At 48.8% G+C, this 22,127-nt stretch overlaps 1 protein-coding gene across 2 annotated transcripts in view; it reads left to right on the top strand.

The window, feature by feature from the left end:
- The window catches only part of CRHR2 (corticotropin releasing hormone receptor 2), a 97,753-nt gene extending 78,164 nt beyond the window's left edge, over positions 1-19,589 (top strand). For both annotated transcript variants that reach the window (XM_027835885.1, XM_027835886.1), the window contains exons 10-13: positions 14,035-14,120; positions 15,627-15,762; positions 16,546-16,587; positions 18,651-19,589. In XM_027835885.1, the coding sequence (XP_027691686.1) occupies positions 14,035-14,120; positions 15,627-15,762; positions 16,546-16,587; positions 18,651-18,791 (405 nt within the window). In that variant the 3' untranslated portion in view covers positions 18,792-19,589. The remainder of the gene's footprint in view (positions 1-14,034; positions 14,121-15,626; positions 15,763-16,545; positions 16,588-18,650) is intronic.
- The last annotated feature ends 2,538 nt before the right edge of the window (positions 19,590-22,127 follow it).

The following is a 22,127-nucleotide window of genomic DNA, read 5'->3' as shown; positions in this document are numbered from 1 at the left end:
GTCGTGTTCATTTCCAAAACTTACATCAGTCCAGCACTTCCTGTGGCATCCCTGTAGCCATCTCTCCCCTCCTTTCTTCCTCAGACTCTCTTGTGATAGTCTTGCCAGACTTTCCCCTAGAGATCCCTTTCTTTAGTTCTGGGCTTGGGAATCTGCTTCCCAGTTGTCCGCCCCAGCTGGCATTTGCCTCTTTGCCTCATGAATGCCCGAGCAATGCAGCCACCTTCCTCCCTCTCCATCACCTTCCTCCCTCTCCATCACCTTCATTGCCACTTCATGCCCAAGGCTGATGGGCTCAGTTAAGTGCAGAACAGTGCCCCTCATCTCTGTCTCTACCTCATTCAATTGGAATTGCTGGTAAGGCAGGCAGGAATTTCTCGTGTTTTCTGCTTTCAGCAGAGACAATTCTTTGGTCGGATGATACTGGGCAAGGCCCTCGACCTGTAAGCCTCAGTTCCTGCATTTATAAAATGACAGTGAAAATATCCTTGCTACTGACCTCACTAGGTTGTCTTGGGAAATGAGGGCTAGTTCCCCCTGCTCACCTGGAGCATCCTCCCCTCATGCCTCACATAACCCTAACCTTTCTGCTTCTCCCTTCTGGAATCTACACACACTCACCTTCACCCCAAGGCTGAATGGCATCAGATGGATGGAACTAACAGTGGTAGGGTGTGATGGAAGGGGAAGATAGGGTGGGAATGGGGAGGGTGGTGGGTTTTGCTTCAGTTTTGAGGAAAACCTCCACAAGGAAAGTATGTTTTGGGTGCCTCCCACTTTTCTTTTTGGAGACAAAACTACACCATCCTAGGTAAGCAGAACCTTCCCACTTCAGCTGCCAAGGGCCACCCATTTGGTCCCTTCCCAGAATAGCATTCAGAGGCAGCTAGGTGGTGCAGCAGATAGAGCACCGGCCTTGGAGTCAGGAGGACCTGAATTCAAATCCGGCCGCAGGCACATAACACTTACTGGCTGTGTGACTTTGGGCAAGTCACTTAACCCTGATCGTCTTGCCAAAAAAAAAAAAAAGAATAGCATTCAAAGCCCCACCATCCAAGCTCATCCATCTGCTAGGATGTCTGTCATCAAGTGTCTGTCCCCTAAGGTGACAATAGGCTAATGTGATCAACTATTACAGAATCACAGACATCAGGGTTATGAGACTATATAGTCCTACTCACACCTGACCCAGAACCCTCTCTACAAGAACCCCAAGTGGCCATCCAACCTTTGCCCGAAGATGCCCAATGATAGGAAATGAAGCACCTGGAAAGGCAGCCCATTGCACTTGAGGATGCTTCTAATTTTTAGACAGCTTTTCCTGATATCAAGTCTAAATCTGCCTTTATGACTTCTACCCAGTGGTCCTAGTTCCATCCCCTGGGTCTCAGCAAAACAAGTTTAACTGCATGTCTACATGGCAGCCCTTCAAACACCACCTATTTCCACCCCAAAGCCTCTCTCTTCCAGACTAACCATGTTCAGTTTCTTCAGCCAATGCTTTTCTGGCATGATCTCTAGGCTTGTTGCCAGGTTGGTCACCCTCCTCTGGACATTGTCTAGCTGATCAATGTCCTATTAGCCATTTTTTGTTTTTTTTCCAGTCCAATGGCTATCCTCCTTGGCAAAGAAAATAGAAGGAATATCAGAATGAACTGGCTCTCTCTTCTTTCCATCATCAATTCTTAGCATCCTGTCCTCTCAGAGCTTCAGCCCTATCCCTTCTCTGATCCTTTTTTCTTTCCCAGGTTTCTCTTAAATATGTCTTGTTTATTTTTCTCATGCTTCCTTTCCAGCCTCAGTCCATTATGAGCAGAGGTACTTCCATGATTCCGACAGGACCATGGCACAGCTCGTATTCATCCGCCACTACCTGCCATTGCTTTAACCTTTTGTTTTTAAAATCTAAGTAGGTTGATCTTTGATCTGAGTGTCCTGTTTATACACGTTGGCCTTAGTCACAACTTCTGACTTATGTTCCCTATCATAGTCCTTTTTGTTCTTGAGAAAACTGGGGCCAGCTTCCCTTATAGACCTTTGAGCCAGGGCATTCAATTCAACAAATAATTATTAAGCACCTACTATGTTCCAGATGCTAGGGAAACAAAAACAAGCCAAAAAGACCCTGCCCTTTCTCTAAACTCTTTGAATTCTGATCTTCCAGAATCTAAAGTGCATCTTAGACTGTTCCTGGCTTGCTTCTCCTTCAATCTCACAATTCTAAAATGGAATCATTTCTAACCCAACAGTGAGTTCTTCCTTATTGGTCAGAATCAGATCCAGAATAGCAGTTTCTATTATGATTTCCTCCACCTTTTAAAAAGTGAAAATGTTGTTAAGCTAAATTAAGAACTTGTTAGGTGGTCTGATTTTGGAAGAGAGGAAGAACTCTAACAGATAATGGAGACGAAGTCCTCCATACCTATCTTTTTTTTTTTAAGTGAGGCAATCAGGGTTAAGTGACTTGCCCAACGTCACACAGCTAGTACGTGTCAAGTGTTTGGTCTGAGGCCGGATTTGAACTCAGGTCCTCCTGACTTCAGGGCCGGTGCTCTATCCACTGTACCACCTAGCCACCCCGTCCATATCTATCTTATCAGCCCGCTATGCCAGATTTATGATTTGTTTCCAGATATCTCATCTATTTACTCCTTCTGTTTATGTGGTCTCTAGTATGCCCCAATGACATGACAATGCTTCCCTTTTTCCTTTTGTCAAGTCAACAAGTTAAGTGAACAAGTATTTATTAAGTACCTATTTTATTAAGTACCAAACACTGACTAAGCAAGGTAGTTAGATGGCTTAGTGGATAAAGCAATGGATCTGGAGTCAGGAAGATTCATCTTCATGAGTTCAAATCTGACCTCAAATCCTTAGACTGAAGGTTAGGAAAGGGGTCAGAGCTTGATAAATAGATTTGAGAATCATTAGAAAGATTACAACTGAAGCCACAGGAGATGATGAAATCACCAGGTGAAACAGTAATAGAGGGAAAAGAGAAGAGGGTGCAAGACTTAGCGTTGGAGGACACTCAGGGTTAGTTAGTTTGACCTGATTGAAGACTTAGAAAAAGAGTCTGAGAAGAAGGTAGGAGGAGAATCAGGAGAGAACCATGTTACAGAAACCTAGAAAGAAGAGCAGTATTCAGGAGAAGAGGGGGGTAGACAATATCAACAGCAGCAGAAAGATCAAGAAGGATGAAGATTGAGGAAAGGCCATTGGACCTGGCAATTACATGATCCTTGGCAACTTTGGAAAGAGTGGTTTCAGTTGGATGATGAGGTCAGAAGCCAGATCGCAGGGTTAATGGAGAGTGAGAGGACAGGAAGTAAAGGAGCCCATTACAGATGGCCTTCTCAAGGGGTTTAGCCAGAAAAGAAGGAGAGCTATGGGATGATAGCTACTGGGGATGGATGGACCAAGTTCCCTTTACCCCAGTGCTCTTCACTATTTGCCTGATCCTAGTTCTTGGATTTCCTCACATAGATATATATGTCATGACGCTGCTTATTTCTTCCACGTTTCTATTCTATGCCTTTGAGGTAAGGAATAGCATCTACAGAAGAGTCTTGAGTGACCTCCCAAAAGCCTCAGTGACTCCTGTGAGTTCCACTTTTCCTCCTTACATTAGGCTCTTTGGTTTACCTTGCTTGTTACTCAGCCTTTGAACGTTGCAAAAATGAAATCTGTGAGCCATAGCTCACACTGTAAGGAGGCAGTGTGATGATGTATCTAAAGTGTTTAGCAAACTTTGAAGGGCCATATAAATGCCAGCTGTTATCATGATTCGAGCTGACTCCTTTCTTGGATGCTGACTCTATGACATTTTATCCATCTTCATGGTTGTCCTTCTTTCCACATTGTAATTCATTATGGTATCATAGGTACTGGGTGACATTAGCAGTTTTTCCCGCCATCTTCCTTTCCCTTTAAATCCCTTCTACTTAGATTCACCGGACTCCACGGAAATGTATTTTAGCAACTTTTATTAAGTGTCCAGCCAAGAGCCTGTATTTTGAGTCTTGATCCAGGTGTCAAAATCCTCTTCTCAGACATCATCTTCTTCACCAATTCCCCAAGTCTGTCTCTTTTCCAAGTCCTTGTTTTTGATCGGCAGCAGTGATGACAGTTGTACCTGTATGCTTACCCCTGCCATTGTTTGCCAAAGTCATTTGCATCATGAGCAGCACTTTCTAGTTTCCTTCTGGTCCTATCGCTTATCTGTGTGAATCCCCTGAGGTGGGCAGTGTCCAGGCTCAAGAGATGCTCAGTAACACCCCGTTGGTGCCCTGGAAAGCAGCAGACCTCTCTTTTCCTAGGGCAAGGTCAACAAATTGCTAAGTTGGTGTCTTTCAGTGAGGAGTCATCAGCTACCACTGCCTGCCTCTCCTTCTCCTCTTCCTTACTGGATGACCTTTTCTCAGCATGGCACCTGTGAATCCGCCTCAGTGGGCCAGTGGAATGTGAGCTTCTTGATTACTGGCCTGTTGGCCTTTGTATTTCCAACACCTAACACAAGACCTGGCATCGGGGAGGTGCTTCTATAAGCTTGTTGACTTGATTTGAAGCATAAGCAGCTTCTGCCTCAGGCATTCTAGCTCCTTGCCCCTCCCTGAGAAGAACCTTTGATCTGATACTGAGCTCCAAGGGCTTAGCCACCAGATCCCTTCACTTTCTTCTCTCTGCCACATTCTTTATCCTCCAACTCCTAACATAAATGCAATTCCTCTCTCTCTCTCTTCAGATCCTTGTCATTTGATTTCTCATTGAAGCCCTTCCTTCTGTTTTCAAGGAACATTTCAGTCTCTTTCATAACTTAGAGAGTGGGGGAGAGGGGGAAGGGGGGAGGTTCACTGAGCCTATTCACTTTCTCCTCTTAGACTGAGACCAGTCAGAGCTTTGACCATGGAGAGCCATCACTTGGCTGCAACAGAAATCCAACCAGGGCACACTCTATGCATGTCACTGCACACTTCCTTCTCCTGCCCACTCTCTATTATCTATACTTGATGGAAGTGAGATGTTCAACCCTCCCACAGAACTACTGTTTGGTTGTTTCAGTTGGGTTAGGAAGGCTAGCTCCTGCATCCTTCCTCTCTTTCCAAGTATCATGTGCACTTCCCAAGTGCTTTCTGAAGACAATAACCCTTCTTTTAGCTGACCCAGGGGATTGCTTCAGATGGTGGGAATGTCAGACCATGGTGAAGCATAGAATACAGAGCTGGAAGGAAACTTAGAAATCATTTAGTTCAATCCTATCATTTTATAGATGAGGAAACTGAGGCACCAAGAAAGTCAGTCACTTGTCCAAGGTAATGGAGGTTGTAACAAAGTTGGAATCTGAATCCAGGTCATGTGCCTTTAGATCCAGTACTCTCTCCACTACCACGTCATGTCCATCAGGGAGGGATGGTGCCTTCACCTTGTGTAGTTATTCCTCCAGCCATGCACATGATTGAGCCCTGTTCAACAAAATGGTAGGATCAAGTTGGGGGTCAGCATACATGACTGTGTGTGAGAAGGTGAGTCAGACAAACTGCTAACAAGAAGTGACTCAGTGTATTGGGATCAAGGTGGAATCAGACAGCTAGCAGGGTCCTGATGCAAGAGAGATTCTATAGTGGTGGCAATGTTGATGCTGGTGACAGGGATGTGATGGTTACCATCAAGGTAAAGGTGATGGCTGTGGGGACAGTGGTGACAGGGATGTGATGGTGACCATCAGGGTGAAGGTGATGGCCATGGGGACAATAGGGACAGGGATAAAGATAATGGAGATTTAGATCAGCCATGTCATAATGTTGATTAATGGACATTTAACTGTTCGGTGATGATGAGGATAGCAATGGTGACAATGGGGATAATGGGGATGGGGGTGAAGATGGAGATAATGGCAGTAGGGGTAATAAAGGGGATGTTGGGGCTATCATGATGATGATGGTAAAGATGAAGCTAATGGGGATGGGAATGAGAAAGGGATGGTGGGGATGGGGGACTATTACAATGATGGGGATGAAGGGGATGGGAAGGAAGGAAACAATATTTGAAGTGCCTACTATGTTCCAGGCCCTGTAAAGTGTTTACAAATATTATCTCATTAAATCCTCCCAACAACCCTTTGAGGTAAATGCTATTATTATCTCAGAGGTTAAGTGACTTGCCTAGGGTCACCCAGTATGTATCTAAGGCTGGATTTAAATTTAGGTCTTCCTGACTCTAGGCCCTATATTCTACCCATTGTACCATCTAGCTTCCAGAACAGGATGGTGGTGATAGGGATGGAGTTGATGCTGGCAGTGACAGAGAATGGTGGTAATTGGGATGTGATGGGGATGGTGGTTGTGAAGGCAATTCAGGGGAAAAAATGTGTTTGTTTTAGTTCCATTTTTGTGTAAACTACTCTAGCCTAGGGAGGGCAGCTTGGAGGCATCAAGGAAATGGTCACCAAGGAGAGAGGAAGGGATTCTGGGCTTCCTCCAACACCTGCTCCCACTCTCCACAGTGTGGTAAACATTCGCCATCAGAAATCTCGTGACTTGTATTCTGGTCCTAGCTTTGTCACTTACCGCCAAGGATGGGGCCCATTCTGTGCCTCAGTTTCCTCTTATGAAGATAAGATTAGAGGAAATGACCTCTGAAGTCTCTTCCAGATTTCAAATTCTCTTGTCTGCAAACAAATCTGAGCAGAAGTAACAGCAGCTGGCAGGTGAGGGGGCTTAGCTGCCTTGACAGCCCCCAACCCTTCATCCCTTCCTTCCCAAAGCTGGACCAGGTCCCAGGTGCCCACAATGTGCCCTCTTCCCACCTCCCCACTGGAGGAGCTGATGCAAGAATGAGGCAATAATGAGCAGATTCTTCCCGCTATCGCTTCCCACGATTTGCCTAACGCATTCACATCGGAAACATAACTGCTGCCTTTTGTTAATTCACACAGGAGCTTTAATTAAGGTAGAGTTTAAGTAAAAGCAGCATTTTGCAAAATGAATACATTATGTAGAACACCCCCCAAAATACCCAAAAAAGACCCATAAGCAATCAGCTTTGACGTCAGCCTTATTTCTGGGTCTGTAATTTCAAGGCTCTCATATATACCAATTTTCTTAAAGAGCCACGTCTCTTTGCAGGAGCTTTGCAAATGGCCCGCATCTAGAGGAGCCATGCCATCACCCACAGAGGGGGTGCTTGGCACATGAGTCACCTAGCCACCTTAGGTACACATCCAGGCTTCGTCGATAGCTTTTCCTCATCTCCCACTTTATGACTATTAAACAAACTACTTTGGAACCAGCACTTACAAAACTTCAGAGTTGGAAGAGACCCCAGACGCCATCTAGTTCAATGAGTGCATTGCATGGGGATATAGGAATTCTTCTCTAATTTCCCCAAGAAATGATCACCCCACCTCTCCATGGAGCTCTCTAATGAGGGGGCACCCACCACCTCTCAAGGCACCCCAACCCTTTCTGGGACTGCCCAGAAGCTCCCTGGCATCAAGCCCAAGTCTCTCTTTATAACTTTCATCCATTATTCCTAGTTCTGCTCTTGGAGCTGGAGGGAGGAGAAAAGGGAACAAGCATTGATTAAGCACTGACTGTGTGCCAAGCACTGTGCTAATAATTATCATCTCATTTGATCCTCACAACAACCCCAGGAGGTAGATGCTATTCTTATCCCCATTTTACAGATGAAGAAACTGAGACAGAGGTGAAGTGACTTGCTCAGGGTCACCCAGCTAGTGTCTGTGGCCAGATTTGAACTTTGATCTTCCTGACTCCAAGTCCAGCGATCTGTGCCCTGTGGTGCCCCCTAGCTGAACCAGGCTAATCCTTCTTCAATATAACAGCCTTTCAAATACTTGTGTCATATTCTTGCCAAGTTTTCTCTTGTCCTGTCTCCGTTCCTTCACCCAGAAGCCAAGCTTCCACACCCCCAGCCCCAGGTCTTTCTTATCCAAGTTGAACATCCCCTGTTCCATCTATCAGTCCCCAGAAGGCAGGACTTGGAGAACCTTCACCCTCTTGGCTGTCCTCTAGGTACAATCCAACTTACATACACTTTCACTAGACTGTGGTGCCCAGAACGGAGCAAAGTATACCAGAAGAGGCCTGACCAGGACTGAAGCTGAGAGGACGTCCCCTCCCTAGTTTTGAAAGCCATGTCCCTTGGATGCAGCCTAAGCTTTCATTAATGCTCTTGGCTACCCGGTCACACTACCATCTCACACTGAGCTAAAAGCTCTGAGGCTTGGAAGTTCCCAAAACACATTTTTCTCTATACCCTAAGGAGGTAGTGAGTGCAGGAATCAACATCCTTGTATTACAGATGAGAAAATTACTGAGTTTTCCCTCTGAGTATGGATGAGAGCTCCCATGCTTTGACCCAGGTTGTCCAGCTAGCGAGGGCTGCAGCCAGGACCCAGAATAGCTGGTGCCCTTTCTGCTTTCCCAATATGCTAACACTCAGCCCAGCTCACATCATAGAGGATGTGATGGCCACTCCTGCATAGCACTGGTGGAGCCTGGATGCTCACTATGTGTGCTGGCCCATCTGGGCACCTTGAGCCACTGGGACAAGAGCCATATTTATTGATTCTAAGTGGCTATAATATGTCCACAGACTCATGGGGTGCTGTGACCATAGGCTCCTGGGAACTCTGAATTAGCTGCTTTGAATTGAGACCAAAGAAGAGACAGGCACAGAGCTCGGGCTGGAGATGGGGGAGGAATGATCATAATGGGCATCTGAAAGCAAAAGTATTTCTGGACCCTCGTTTAAGGAATGCGAGCGACGGGCTTTGGGCCAGAGATGGAGTGCATTACGAGGGCTGGCAATGTAGGTGTTTTGCTGGAGTCCTCTGAATGTGATCAAGAGGGTTTTCAACTGAAGATGAAGGGGGAGGAAGAAAATGTCTGCATTAACGTGCCAGGTTGCGGAGCACTAAGAGCAGCAGGTGTAATCAAATGGACAAAACCATTCTAGATGACCAGTAATTGGCAGGAGACCAAATCCAAGAAGAGAGCTAGAGAGAAAGCCCACAGACTCATGGTTTGCCTAAATGCAAAGAGCACCGGGAATCAGCACAGTGCACTAGAGATCTGAATACAAAGATGTACATCCACATCTTAGATATCACTGAGACTTCTTGGAAGGGTGTGATTTTATTCTGAAGAAATTCAAAAGACATTTGGGGAAGGGCAAGTAGCATTGCATGTTAAGTAAGAACATAAGCACACGTGGGGAAATCCAGGCGCCAGAGTGGGAAGGCAGGGGGGAGACTGACCAAACAGTCAGTGGAGAGAGACACAAATGTGATATTGTTGTTGGTGAATACTACAGACCACCTCGTTCTAAAGAAGAAAATAGGTCAGGACGCTGGTCACAGACCCCAAGGCTGGTGTGGAGGACACTATGTCCCAGGCATGGACAACCTCAATTCTCCCAGCATGTCCTGGGCTCCCTCTCTCTCCCCAAAGCAAAGTAATCAGTAACTTCCCTTTTCTATAAAATGCTTTATTTGGTGTTTGTGCTTTGGCACTGCCATATCCCATTAGCCACGGTACCTTCCCTGCTGGGCTACACAGAGGACACAGCCTGTTCTTAGCTACAGCCACTCAGCTTCTCCTGAAGCCCCAGATCCTTCCTCCCCCTTGGGGATCCCCGGCACTTCTCCCAGTAGACCGTAAGCTCCTTGAGGCCAGCGACCATTGAGCTTTCGCCTTCATATCCCAGTGCCTTGTCATTGGTCTTGCACATAATAGACTTGTTTGAACTGAATTATTTGAAGGTGAAAGAAAAATAGAAGGCACTTCACTGGCAAGGTGAGTCAGAAGAGTCAGAATCAATGAGTCAGTAAAGCACATCACTCTCCTCCCTCCAAGTGTCACACTGGCCCACTAGACAGTCATCCCTCCAGTCCTCCCTTCACTCACCATGTCATCTTCCACCTCCGCGTCTTTGTAAAAGCCACCCCCCATGGCAAGGAGAAGCCCCTCCTTAGCCTGCCTACAGCACCCCCAGCTCCCTTTGAAGCACAGCGCAGGGCCAGTCCCGATGCCCTTGCTAGGATATTAGCTGAGATGCTTTGTGTGTGTAACAGGATTCTTAATACCCACCTGGTGACAAGTATGCCCAGGGTTCCACCACATGGGGTTGGATATTCTGAAGAGAGAAAGGAGATGAATACCCTGATCTCCTGCAGCCCCAGGGATCTGGGAGGGAGCAAGAGCTGCTGCTGGCCCCTGCCTGAGATGCCCTTGGCCGTGAGCTCTCCATGGTACTGAATCAGCCTCTCACGCGCTTTCAGTCATTCCACAAACACTTATTAAGTTCCTACTACGAGCGAGGGATACAAAATACGGTGCCTGCTCTTGAGGAGCTCCCAGTCTGATGGGAGAGACACCCATGAAACAACTATGTAAAAAGAAGAGACAGAGAGATTACAGCCCAGCCCAGAGGGAAGGCCCCAGCAGCTGGTGGGTGGGGAAGGGTCAAAAAGGCTCCTGAAGAGATTCCAGCTGAGAGGGAAGGAACCAGCAGCTGGTGGGTGGGGAAGGGAAGGGCAGGGCAGAAAGGTCCTGCAGAGACTCCGGCCCAGAGCACTTTTCCATCCTTGAAGCTTTAGCTTCTGGGAAGGGTTGAGGGTTTGGGTTAGAGTCTTCCAGGAGCCCTTCTAGACCACTGTGTGTGGGGGGGAGAGACATTAGAGGAGAGGGGCTGCCGTCATGCCTGCACACTTCAAATGTCACCCCCCCATCCTTGTCCATGATCCTCTCACACTGTGCAAACTGGACACCAGCCAAGTAGTGAGATCCCCACACATTCATTTACTCACATATGTGTGTGGTGAATGGAGGTTGTATGGTGTCAACTCTCTCAGAGCCCCCACTCTCCCACCCCAACTGAGGGAACTTTAAGGTGGCTTGAGGAGGGAGCCCAGGAGGGCTAGTCATCAGGAAGCCCAAGCAAGGCTTCCTGGGGGAGATGGTCACCCACCTGAACTCTGAAGAAAAGTAGGGATTCCAAAAGGTGGAGATATCCCAGACAGGATCATGATGGCAGCCTATGCAAAGGGATGGAGGGGGGAAAGAGAAATTCTCAGTTCAAGAAGAAACTAGCAGCTCCATTTGTTTAGAACATAGGGTGTATCTAGAGGTGCCACATGGAACAAGCCTGGAAAGCTAGGTTCCAGTCAAGTTGTGAAATGTTCTAAATTCCAAGCCAAGGAATTTCTGTTTTGTGCTAAAGGCAAGCAATAGGGAGCCAGTGAAGACTTGCACAGGGTCAGGCTTGTGCTCCAAAAAGACCATTTTGGCAGCCATCGGTAGGGGAGAAATTGGAGGGGGGAGAGCCAGAAGCAGAGAGAACAATTAGAAGGTTGTTGCAGAGTCCTTGTGAGACTCATTAGGACCTGGACTATGGTGGGAGTGGAGACAAAGGTACAAATACTGGAGATGGGGTGGAGGGAGAATTAGTGGCATTTGTCAGCTGATTAAATTGGAAAAGAACTTACCAACTACCAGCCTAGGGCAGAGTACCAAAGAAGGCTGAGGAATCTGTGTTCCTAGAGATGGTGAAAAAGATTCTTGATAGTGTAATGTCTATGATCAATGCAAGCTCTCCAAGTCTCATCTGTCTGTGTGGCTCCAGGAGTCTGTGGATGGGAGACGAAGGAAGGTACCTTTGAGTGGGCTTTCTCTCCATATCTTTGGTTACTCCAGGGAGGTCATGGTCCACACTGGAGGATGGAAAGGGTTAAGAACATTATGATAAAAAAAAGTTTCTTTCTTTTCCCCTCCTGCTCCCCCCTCACACCAAGAATTCCTGCCCATATCATCCTGGGTCATAGCTCTCCCCAAATGAGCTGACCTTCTCATTTGGGCCCAAGCTACAATGCCATGTGCTGCTTTCTTAAATGTTAAGCTAATTCTCCAGGAAAGGGAGAGAGAGAAAGAAAGAAAGAGAGAGAAAGAGACACTCAATTCTAAATGCCATCTGAGAAGGTCACAGTGACTGTAAGGTACCTTTGTTAAAAGATCTGGACTGTGTTTGTGTCCAGATCTGATGCTTTGGTTCCTGACTTGGGTCCAGTAACTGAAAAAGGCATTCCTCCAGGAGGACTCCAAGAGTCCTTCCTCTATTGAGGAAGAAAATTCTGAGAGAGCTGAAGGTGGAGGGAAGGTTGAAGAGGCAGAGGGAGGTTAGGAGCATCAAGCAATAATCAACAAACATTTCCTTAGCAACTATTAAGTGACAGGTCCTGTCTGACAAGATGGTGAGCAAGCAGTAGATAAGAGTTAATGATCCTTATGGGCCCCTGAAAGTTCTCCCTTTTGTATGCACATCTCCAGAAAAGATACCTCATCACCATCCACTCAAACCATGGTCCATGGGCCCCCACCAATATCTTATTTGTCAGCCAGAGGATACAATTAGTGCAGACTAAAGACATTCAATGAAATGGCATAGTAAGAAAAGTAGTAGTAAAATATTCCCCCATAACCCTTTCTGCACTTTCTGCCTCTGTCTCTCTGTCTCTCTCTGTCTCTGTCTGTCTATCGAATCTCTCCCCCCCAGTGTGTGTTTGTGTGTATGTGTGTGTGTGTATGTGTGTGTGTGTGTGTGTGTGTGTGTGTGTGTGTGTGTGTGTGTCTCCCCCCACCTCGGGGCCATAGCTACAGTCCTCAGCTAAGGTACTAACTAATGGGACTCTGTTCTCTTTAACTTAGCTGAGAGCATAGAGCCAAAGCTTCAGCTCTTTCATTAAAAAAAGCAAGCCTTTAATACAGTCACAGGACTAGGAGCTGCTTTCTCTCCATAATTAAACAAGTCTGTCCACTCCAAGAGACTTGATCGCTTGCGGTTTTCTCACCGTAAGGACAGGGGAGTCTTTCAGTCCCTAAAGTTTTAGGCTCCAGAGGTCATCCTTTTGGAATACAGAAGAGCCTGCAAGATGATAAGATCCCTCAGGTGTTGACTCAGTTTTTGAACCTACTTCCTAGTAAAAGAGTCAGTCTCAAGTCTCTGTCTCAAGCCCCATTTGATTTAGTGTTAGAAAGTCCCCCTTAACCCCATCAATTCTGTGTTGCCCACCAACACCCCCCTCATTGAAGCCATCAAGCTGCTGCTGGATGATCACTTGTCAGGGGTGTCAAAGCGGGGGTTCCTGTTCATACGTGGCTTGGGGGAACTGCTGCTAAGGCCCTTTTCAACTTTAAAGAGATCCTTTAATCCTGGGAAATGACAATCCCAAGTCCCTCTTTCTTGAAGATCTCCCTGCTCCTGAGTGGGGCCACTGAGGCAGTACTGGCCCAACAGCTCATTACACAGATGCTGTCTAATCCCCTTTCATTTTCCCTATCTCAAAGGAGTCAAGGAGGACCAGACCCTAACTAGTGGCATGGTCTCCTCCAGTTCAGTCAAGGAACACCAAGACCCAGTAGTTCTCTCCCTTTGGCTTTGGGGGAGAAGCTCCAGCCAGGTCTCAGCAGCTGACCCAGATGACCAAGACCACCTAGGCTCTGCCACTGTTTGACCTTGAGCAAGTCTCTTCCCTTATCTGAGTGTCAGTGTCCTCCTCTATAAAAATGAGTCATTGGCTTAGAGGATCTCAAAGGCCCCTTTCATCTCTGACACTCAGGGCTTCAGAATCTGTGGACTCTGTCAGACAGAAGACAGGTGGCTCAAAGCACCATGGGAGGTCCGAAATGCTTGGGGAAGTCAGAGGCCAGGGAGATCATTCTCTGCTTCTTGGGGTAACCAGGGTGGGCTTCATGGAACATTTGAACTGGACCTTGAGAGAGGGATGAAAGTGTCAGAGGGATGAAAGGGCAGAGGCCAGAGGAAGAACAGAGAAGATGGAGGGAGAGAGAGACAGAGACAGAGAGAGAAAGAGAGACAGACAGACAGAGAGAAAGAGAGAGGTGAGACAGAGAGAGGAGAGAGCTGTGGAGTTCAACAGATTGTTCCTTGTGCAGGAACTGTCTCCCAGCTCATCCCAGGGTCACTACTAGTCTCTGCCTGTCTGTCTCCCTCCAGATCAATTTTGTTTTCCTGTTCAACATTGTTAGAATTTTGATGACGAAGCTTCGCGCATCTACCACTTCAGAGACGATGCAATACAGGTAAGCGGCCACCCTGTGGGTGCCATTCATCCATCCCCTGCCCTGTGGCCAAGTAGCGCTGGCTCATCTGAAGCCACTGAGAGAGGAGGAAAGTGCTCTGCCAGTGTTTAAGAAGAGGAGGCCCCTTCTCCATCTCTTGCTCTTTGGCAGGGAGTGTCCTTGTGGCTAACTTGAATCTCACACCAAAGCTTGTGGCCATTCAGCCCTTGGTGGAAATTGAGCTGCAAAACAAGCAGAAGGGGGCTAGATCAGAGGTAAAGGACCTGACCTAGATGACATGCACCCTCGTGCCATTTACTGAACTGGTTTGTGCCTCATCTCCCAACTCTGTACAAGGAGAGTGCTAATGCCCACACTGTACACTTACCCAACAAGTGAGAACAAACGGCCTTGGTAAACCTACAGAAGTGTCCCCTTGGATCGAGGAGGGTTACACGTGCTTTGCAGCTTCCTTTCCTTCCCTTCTGTTCCTCAGTTTGTGACATGGTGCCTCCCCCTTTGCCAGGACAAGCCCTTATTCTGACCCTCTCCCACGGCTGCTCAGTGCCCACCCTCATTCACTTCCTCCCTCCCTTTTGTGTTCAAGAATCCCTTGTTCCAAAGGGACAGATGTTGTCAACCAAATGAGTTGTAAAGTGATTTTCTGTGAAATGAATCCTGCCAGTGTTCCATTTAACTCCATTCTAAAGTGAAAACCATGTTCCTATGAATGTCTTCCCCAATATGTTGAGTTAGGAAACTATGTCTAGAAAGCAGTTAGCAATCAGTACCAGCAATATCTCCCTGTCCTCCACCCAACTCTGTGCTTCCCTAACCCTGGACCATTCCTTCTCCTCTGAGGCTCCCCTGGCCCCTAGATCTCCCCCGCTGTCCTCAGGTTCCCCAGCCCCAGGCTGTCCCTTCTGCCCCTGTGTTTCTTTAACTCCAGATTTTCTCCTCTCTTTTCATTTCTCTTTTCCCTGGAGCTACTCCTCCTTCCAGCCTTTCACTCAGTATTTGAAAATGCTCCTCAATCCCTGTGCTTTGAGCACTTGCAAGGTCTAGTAGAGTTGGACTGCCAGACCGAAGGTGTGGTCACAGATGTGCTCTCACTCCCAAAAGAATCCCTTGAGAGAGAGGCCTCAGGCTCCATAAATGTGCCTCACCTTATACATGCATATATGTGTGTAATATGTATATATCTATTGTGTATGTGTGTGTGCATGTATCTCCACACCAGTGCACAAGCCTTTATTAAACACCAGCAGTGCACAGAGCTTTGAATCAGGCACAGGGTGGGGCACTGGGCACAAAACTTAAGGCTGTGGTCCCTGCCCACATTGGGCTTCCTGTCCCATGACAGGCTAAGGACCATGCCCATGGATCTGGAAGATGAAGTTGTTGAATTGATGCTTGATCCCAGGGGGCCTGCACTGTCCTCACCTCCTGTGCCATCAGGGAGAAGGAGTGCCCACAGTCCCCCTGCCTCAATGACCTTGGGCATCTCTCCTCTCCTCCCTCACCCAGGAAGGCAGTCAAGGCAACCCTGGTCCTCTTGCCCCTCCTGGGCATCACCTACATGCTCTTCTTTGTCAACCCCGGAGATGACGATGTGTCCCAGGTTGTGTTCATTTACTTCAATTCCTTCCTGCAGTCTTTCCAGGTCAGAGCCTTGGAGTCTGGGGGGCAGGAGGGAAGGGAGGGGGGCCTGGGGCACTTGTTCTTTCACATGCATGCGCACTGCGTGCCTAGTCAGGGGAGGCACCAGCATGTGGGTGCATGCCCGTGTGTTACTGAATATGTGTTAATGAAGGTTGCTATAAAAAGGAATCTGGGACCCCCTTTGTGATAGCAGGGAGTGCGAGGCAGGGTTCACACTGTGAGGAGAGTGGGCCAGGAGAAAACTGGCCTGAGATTAACTGTTGATGTGAACCGAACCTGCACACAACCATATGTACATGCACACACATGCGCGCTGATGCACAAGTGGACACAAACTGACCCCTCCCCCCAGTAAAGATGGACCCTCTCCTTAATCCCCAACTGAGAATGACTCCCTAACCTTGACCAATCCTAGCACAGGGGACAGGGCTAAGCCTGGGGCCATATAATAGCAATGTCCTCTGTAGGAATGTAACTGTCCCAGGGGACTGAACTCAGTACCTTAGACAGCACCCTGCCAACACCCACACATGCTAAGGATGCTACACTTCTCTTCCTTCCCCTGCTTTTCCCCTTCCCCACTGTTCACCTTGAACTATGGTCTGTCCTCCTGAACTATGCATTGTCCTCCCTGCTCTGTGGGGAGCAAGCCACCAAAAAGGTGTTCCCCTCCTCCCTTCCCACTTTTCTCCCATAATCCCTTTCTGCCCCTTGGCTCCAAGGAGGGTCTGGCTGACGGTTGCGTAGGAATGTTGCACTAATGAGCTCCCTCCTTCCTCACCAGGGCTTCTTTGTCTCTGTGTTCTACTGCTTCCTGAATGGAGAGGTGAGTGAGCTGAGCTTTCCAGGCATCTCCAAAGCTCTTAGCAGGGAGCCCTGAGCTAAGGGGAAGAAAGGCAGTCAACCCTTGGCAAACCAGATAGTTGGACAGGCTCAAAATAGCCAAATCCCAGATGACCAAGCATGCAAAAACAGAAGCAGAGAGACTCCATGTTGCCCCCTTTCTGAGCACATGCCCAAGACAGGAGGGAGGAGAGCAGGGTGGGTTCACTGGAGAAGGTGTCCTGGAAGAAGAGAACTCTGAAACAAGTCTTCCCTGGTTTGGGAGAGTGGAGGCCAAAGGCCGTTCAAGAGCAAGAGTCTGAGAACCTTCAGGCTCGAAAGACCATTAGTGATCAGCAGATCACCAAGGAAGGGTTGAAGTATCCCCTAGAGGTCTCCTCTAACCCCCTCTTTTAATAATTGACTTTTGCCCCAAAAGATGACTCACCCAGGCTGACATAAGCAGTGGCTGAATCAGGGTTGGAACCAGGTGCAAGCCTCTGTTAAACAGCCCCAGGGAAACTTCCTATCCTGAGGGACCTTGTGAAGAATGCTTCTGTGAAACAAGGAATCATTCTGTCAGCAACACTCAGAGACTTAGAATACCAAAGCTAGCAGTGATTGCAGAGATCCCATCCAAATCCCTCATTACATGTGAGGAAACTGAGTCCCAGGGAGGGCAACGGATGCAGGCAAGGTCACTCATTCAGTCAATAGAAGGGCTGAGAAGAGAGCCCAGATGTCCTGACCCCCAGTACTGTTTCCCTTGGCTCTATGTACTTCCTATTCCCTCCAGCCCTGACCCTAGAAATGAGGCCCCCAAAAGTGCCCTAAGCATCTGTGGGGAGAAGGAGAGCCAGGACCTACAGAAACAAGTCTCATACCTTCTTAATGAGTCAGCTCAAGCAAGGCCACTGAAGGAGGGGACACGAGGGCAGGCTGACCCCCAGGGCTTGGCAACCAAAGGAACAAATGAGGCAAATCCCATTAAATAGGAGGCAGGCAGAACTTTACTAAAAACTCTAATGGCTCCTAAGTGTTTCAAGATTGAAAATTCTCCCCCTGAGGCCTCAGCAGCAGCAGGTGATAGACTCCCCAGAGGTCTGGGGAAAGGGGATGGTTACTTCTAGAAAACCTCAGTAAAAGAAAACATGATGTTTCAGTGAATCTGCGACCTCGTCTGTGAGGACATTCCCTCTAACAGCATAGACTTCAGCCCATCCACACTGTCTGAGCAGCCCATAAATCCTCCCCAGCAGATAGACCCAGTGCCTCTGCCTTCCTCAAGCCCTCCTGACATTGCTTGGACGCCAATATGGCAAACGGGATGCCCATCATCAGTTGCCTCGACTACTGTCTGGAGAAACGCTATGGGCTTGTTCCAGCCGCATTTCTGTGGACTTTTAATCTGTTCATTATGTGCCCTGAGAAAGTCTTTTGGCAAAGAGTGAGCCCCTTTCCATTTAGGGTCAGGAGCCCTGGGTTTGGGTAACACTGTACAGGGTCAGTGACTTTTCAAATATGCTGTGGTTCATTTCCCAGTTGTTGTGATCATTCTCATGGTCATCATTAGAGACGTTCCTCAGCCCAGCCGTGGATTCACTTCGGCCACATTGTGAAAACTATCCTGCATTCACTCAATGTCCCACTTAGGGATGCAGCATTGCAGGGTTAGAACTGGTGCTAGCCAGACCCAGGTGCAGGCACCAGTCACACAGCTAATCACTTTCAGTCTTGGTCTTCTCATTTGCAAAATGGAGATGATAACATCGGTAGCCCCTTCCTGCCATGGTTGTTGTGACAGCTGTCTGTCAAGCACTTGATAAACCCAACAGAAATGGCAGCTACTGCTGTTATCACTGTTTACACAATGAGGAAAAGATTCGATTCAATCGGTTCCCTGAAAGTGGGCCCAGCAGACAGGTGCAAGCCATAGCCTTGCCCATCGAAGTCCCAATGGCAAAGTCAGGTTGGTCCTTCCCCTGCTCTCTCTCTGTCTCTCTCTCTGTGTCTCTCTGCGTCTCTGTGTCTGTCTGTCTCTCTCTCTCTTTCTCTCTCTCTCTCCAGGTCCGAGCAGCTGTGAGGAAGAGATGGCGCAGGTGGCAGGATCACCATGCCTTACGGGTCCGGGTTGCCCGGGCCATGTCAATCCCCACGTCCCCCACAAGGATCAGCTTTCACAGCATCAAGCAGACAGCCACTGTCTGATGCTATTACCCCCCCTTCCTCCCCCTCCCCCTCCAGAGATGCTCCTCTTGCCTCTTTCTTGTCCTCCTCCTTTCTTGGGCAGTTTAACATGGGGGAAGAGAGGAGAAAAGGGGCCTGGATGGGTGGTGTAGAAGGAGAGTGATGTCAGAGAAGTCGGGGCGTGCAGTGGGGTGGCGAGATGACTGGAAATGGCCCAAACCTGGGACCAGCAGATCAGAAGAGCCGAGGCCTCTGTCACACTTGCCAGAGCACTCTTGTCCTCACAGTGTCCCCAGGAGAGAAATGGAGGCTGAATTAGTGTCTCCACTTGCCTGATGAGGAAATGGAGGCCTGGAGGGTCAGAGTCAGAGAGGAAGGGATGGAAGGGGCTACAGAAGACCCTTAGTCCAGGCCATTTTACAGATGGGAAAACTGAGGGGAGATCATGGCCATGGTTATCCAGACACTCCACAATGAAGCTGGGGCTAGGACTCAGGTCTCTTGACAGCCAGTTTTTTCCACTGCACCATTTATGGGACAGCCTTCCCCTCCCCCAGCTAGTTTCCCCAAGCTGCCGGAGCAGGAACACCAAAAGATGCGTAGCTTCCTTCCAACCCAATCTCCTCCCTGTTGTGTTGAGGCCCACTGGCCAGGCCTTGTGTAACCTGGCAGAACAAAGAAGATGGGGAGGGAGGGAAGAGGACCACATTGAAGGGTGAAGGGAGGGCTGTCAGCCACACAAACCAAAGCATCTCTTCTGTGTTTGAAACCTAGAAGCCAGGGTCCTAGGGACCTCAACTGGACCCTTCCCCTTCAGAAACAGTGTCTCGTATCTCTGAAATAAACTCCACCTGAAGTGTGTTCTGTGTTCATTTGAGCTCTCCCCAAGTCACTGAGCCCCGGTCCTGGGTACTGATCTTGGCCTCACTTTGTGGTCAGGGAGGCAGGGAAGAAGGTCCCTTCTGGTTAGAGGGACAAGATTCCCCTAGAAACAATGAGGTAGCAGCACAGGGCAGTTTGACCCAGGGCTGGAGACCGGAGGTTGAGGTCAGTAGGTCCAAGAAGGGAGGGTCAGTGCAGACTGGGGTGGGCAGGGAAGGCTGGGTCTGAGTGGGGCCTTAGAAGGAGGGGGACCATTGGACAGAGGGAGAAAAAGGGAAGGATATTTGCGGAGGCGAAATAGATTTTCAGGTGTGGGAAATGACAGGGCACTAGCTGGACGCAGCCCTAGCCACGGCAACGAGCACCTGCCGTCCCGCTTCATGGTGTAAAGCACCGTCCTCACAATAGCCCCGTGCTGAAGAGGGGCACGCTTCAGAGCTCCACTTCACAGAGGAGGAACCTGAGCCTCACTGAGATGAGATGACCTGCCCAAGGTTACACAGCTAGTCCATGTCTGAGCCAGCACTCAGTCCCACGTCCAGCATGCCTGCCACTAACCCCAGTCCTGCAGCAGAGAGAATGGATGGGAGGCCCAGGTTGAAGTCTGAATGTCCTAGATTGGGAGTGCAGAGAGACTGCACAGGCCCATTGTTCTCCCATGGTACAGATGAGGAAACTGAGGCCAGACAAATTGGGACTCCCTCACAGGTCCTGGGTCCTCTGACACCCCCTCCATTTTCCACTGAAGCCCACTGTGTCTTAGGAGGAGGGATTGGGAGGACCTAGTGACTGCTTGGGGATGGGATGGAAAAAAGGAAGGAGTTGGGGCAGCTAGGTCGGGCAGTGGATAGAGCACTGGCCCTCAAGTCTGAAGGACCTGAGTTCAAATCCGGCCTCAGACCAAACACTTGACACTTACTAGCTGTGTGACCCTGGGCAAGTCACTTAACCCCAATTGCCTAAGAAAAAAAAAAGAAAAAAGGAAGGAGTCCAGACGTCTGCCAGGCTTCCAGCAGGGGTCACTGGGAGCCTGGCAGTGCTGTTTCCAGGAGCATAGAATCTTCATTTGGGCGAGGCCTCAGTCGTATGGCCTCCCCATCAAGAGTGCGTTCGGCCCTGCCCGGAGAGCCTTCCCCCAAAGCTCCCTGCCCCACCTTTGGACACCTCTCTCTAGGAGAGCCACACATGCCTCCCAGTCCTCCCTCACAGTACTCCTGCTTCCGATTTCTGGGGCCAAGTGGAAGGGGGCTAACTCGTCTTCCCCGGGGACAGCATGAAGACAGCCCTCATGCTGCTCTTGAAAACAAGCTATTGGAGAGAGGGATGGGGGGTGGGGACAGGCCAGGGCCCCAGGGGCTCCGGGAAAGCAGCAACACAACGGGGAGGGTTGGTCACTTCTCATGATACGCTTCATGCTGGCACATTTTATTCTCTGCTCAATTCAACCCCCATTTCTTTTTGCATCTGCTAAGAGGGGGAGCTGTGGTAGGCCCTTAGAGAAATGCTGAGAGGGGCTTAAGTGTGGTTCTTCCCCTCCCCCTAAGACTGGTGCACATGATCTAGTCAAGTCTGTCTGGGGTTGGGCAGTGGTGACACCCAGGGCCTGTGACCTACCCAGGCAGAGCGCCGAGGCCCCATACCTAGGACTGGGAGCTGAGAAGGAGATGAAGGGAGATCCCTCGGCATCCGAATGGTGATATACCTGACCAAGCTGGAACTGCAAATCCAGGCCTCGGAGTCAAGTGAGAGTTGAAAAGGCAGACAAGGGGATCTGGCTCCAGCACCTAAAGCAGGCTGAGGGGAGCGAGAGCTCTCAGTGAGAGCCTTCAGTGACTTAGGGGGTATCTACCTCAAGCACGTGGAGACTTCCCTGGCAGAAGGGATGGATGAGGACAATGTGTTCCAAGGGCCATGAAGGTGGCTGAGGTGGGCACTGTGGAGGGCTTAGAGCTTGGTCAGACATCAAAGACGCCAAGGTCGTTCACTGCACCTCGGGCCATCACCAGTCGCCACTCGACTGAAATCACTGGAGGAGAGAGTGAGGCCAGCAACTTCGAGGCAGCTCTGCCTCACTCAAACCCAATTCATGGGCAAGTCAAGACATTGCCCACGATGTCACTGGTCCTCTTCACCCTTGAACAAAAGCAAACAACAACTAAGCACCTACTGTGTGTGTGATCTGTGAGCCCTGGGGAAGATACAAAGTACAGACAAGTCCTGATCCCTGTCCTGGCCTCATGGGGTGTGCTGTCTAAGAGGGAGATGATATTTGGGTGCCTACAGTACACAGTGTTGTAAGTCTATTAGAAAGGACAACAAATGTTTCAGAGATGGCAGGGTGAGGGGAGGTTGGAGCTCCGTCTTCAAGGAGGAATAAAAAGCTCAGAGCAAGAAAGGTCTTCCAAAAAATAAATAGAGAGATAGATAGATAGATAGATAGATAGATAGATAGATAGATAGATAGATAGATAGATA

Source organism: Vombatus ursinus, unplaced genomic scaffold (genome assembly GCF_900497805.2).
Source record: "Vombatus ursinus unplaced genomic scaffold, bare-nosed wombat genome assembly UNPS02014817.1, whole genome shotgun sequence".
NCBI lineage: Eukaryota > Metazoa > Chordata > Mammalia > Diprotodontia > Vombatidae > Vombatus > Vombatus ursinus.
This window is presented reverse-complemented; position numbering and strand designations above follow the sequence as displayed.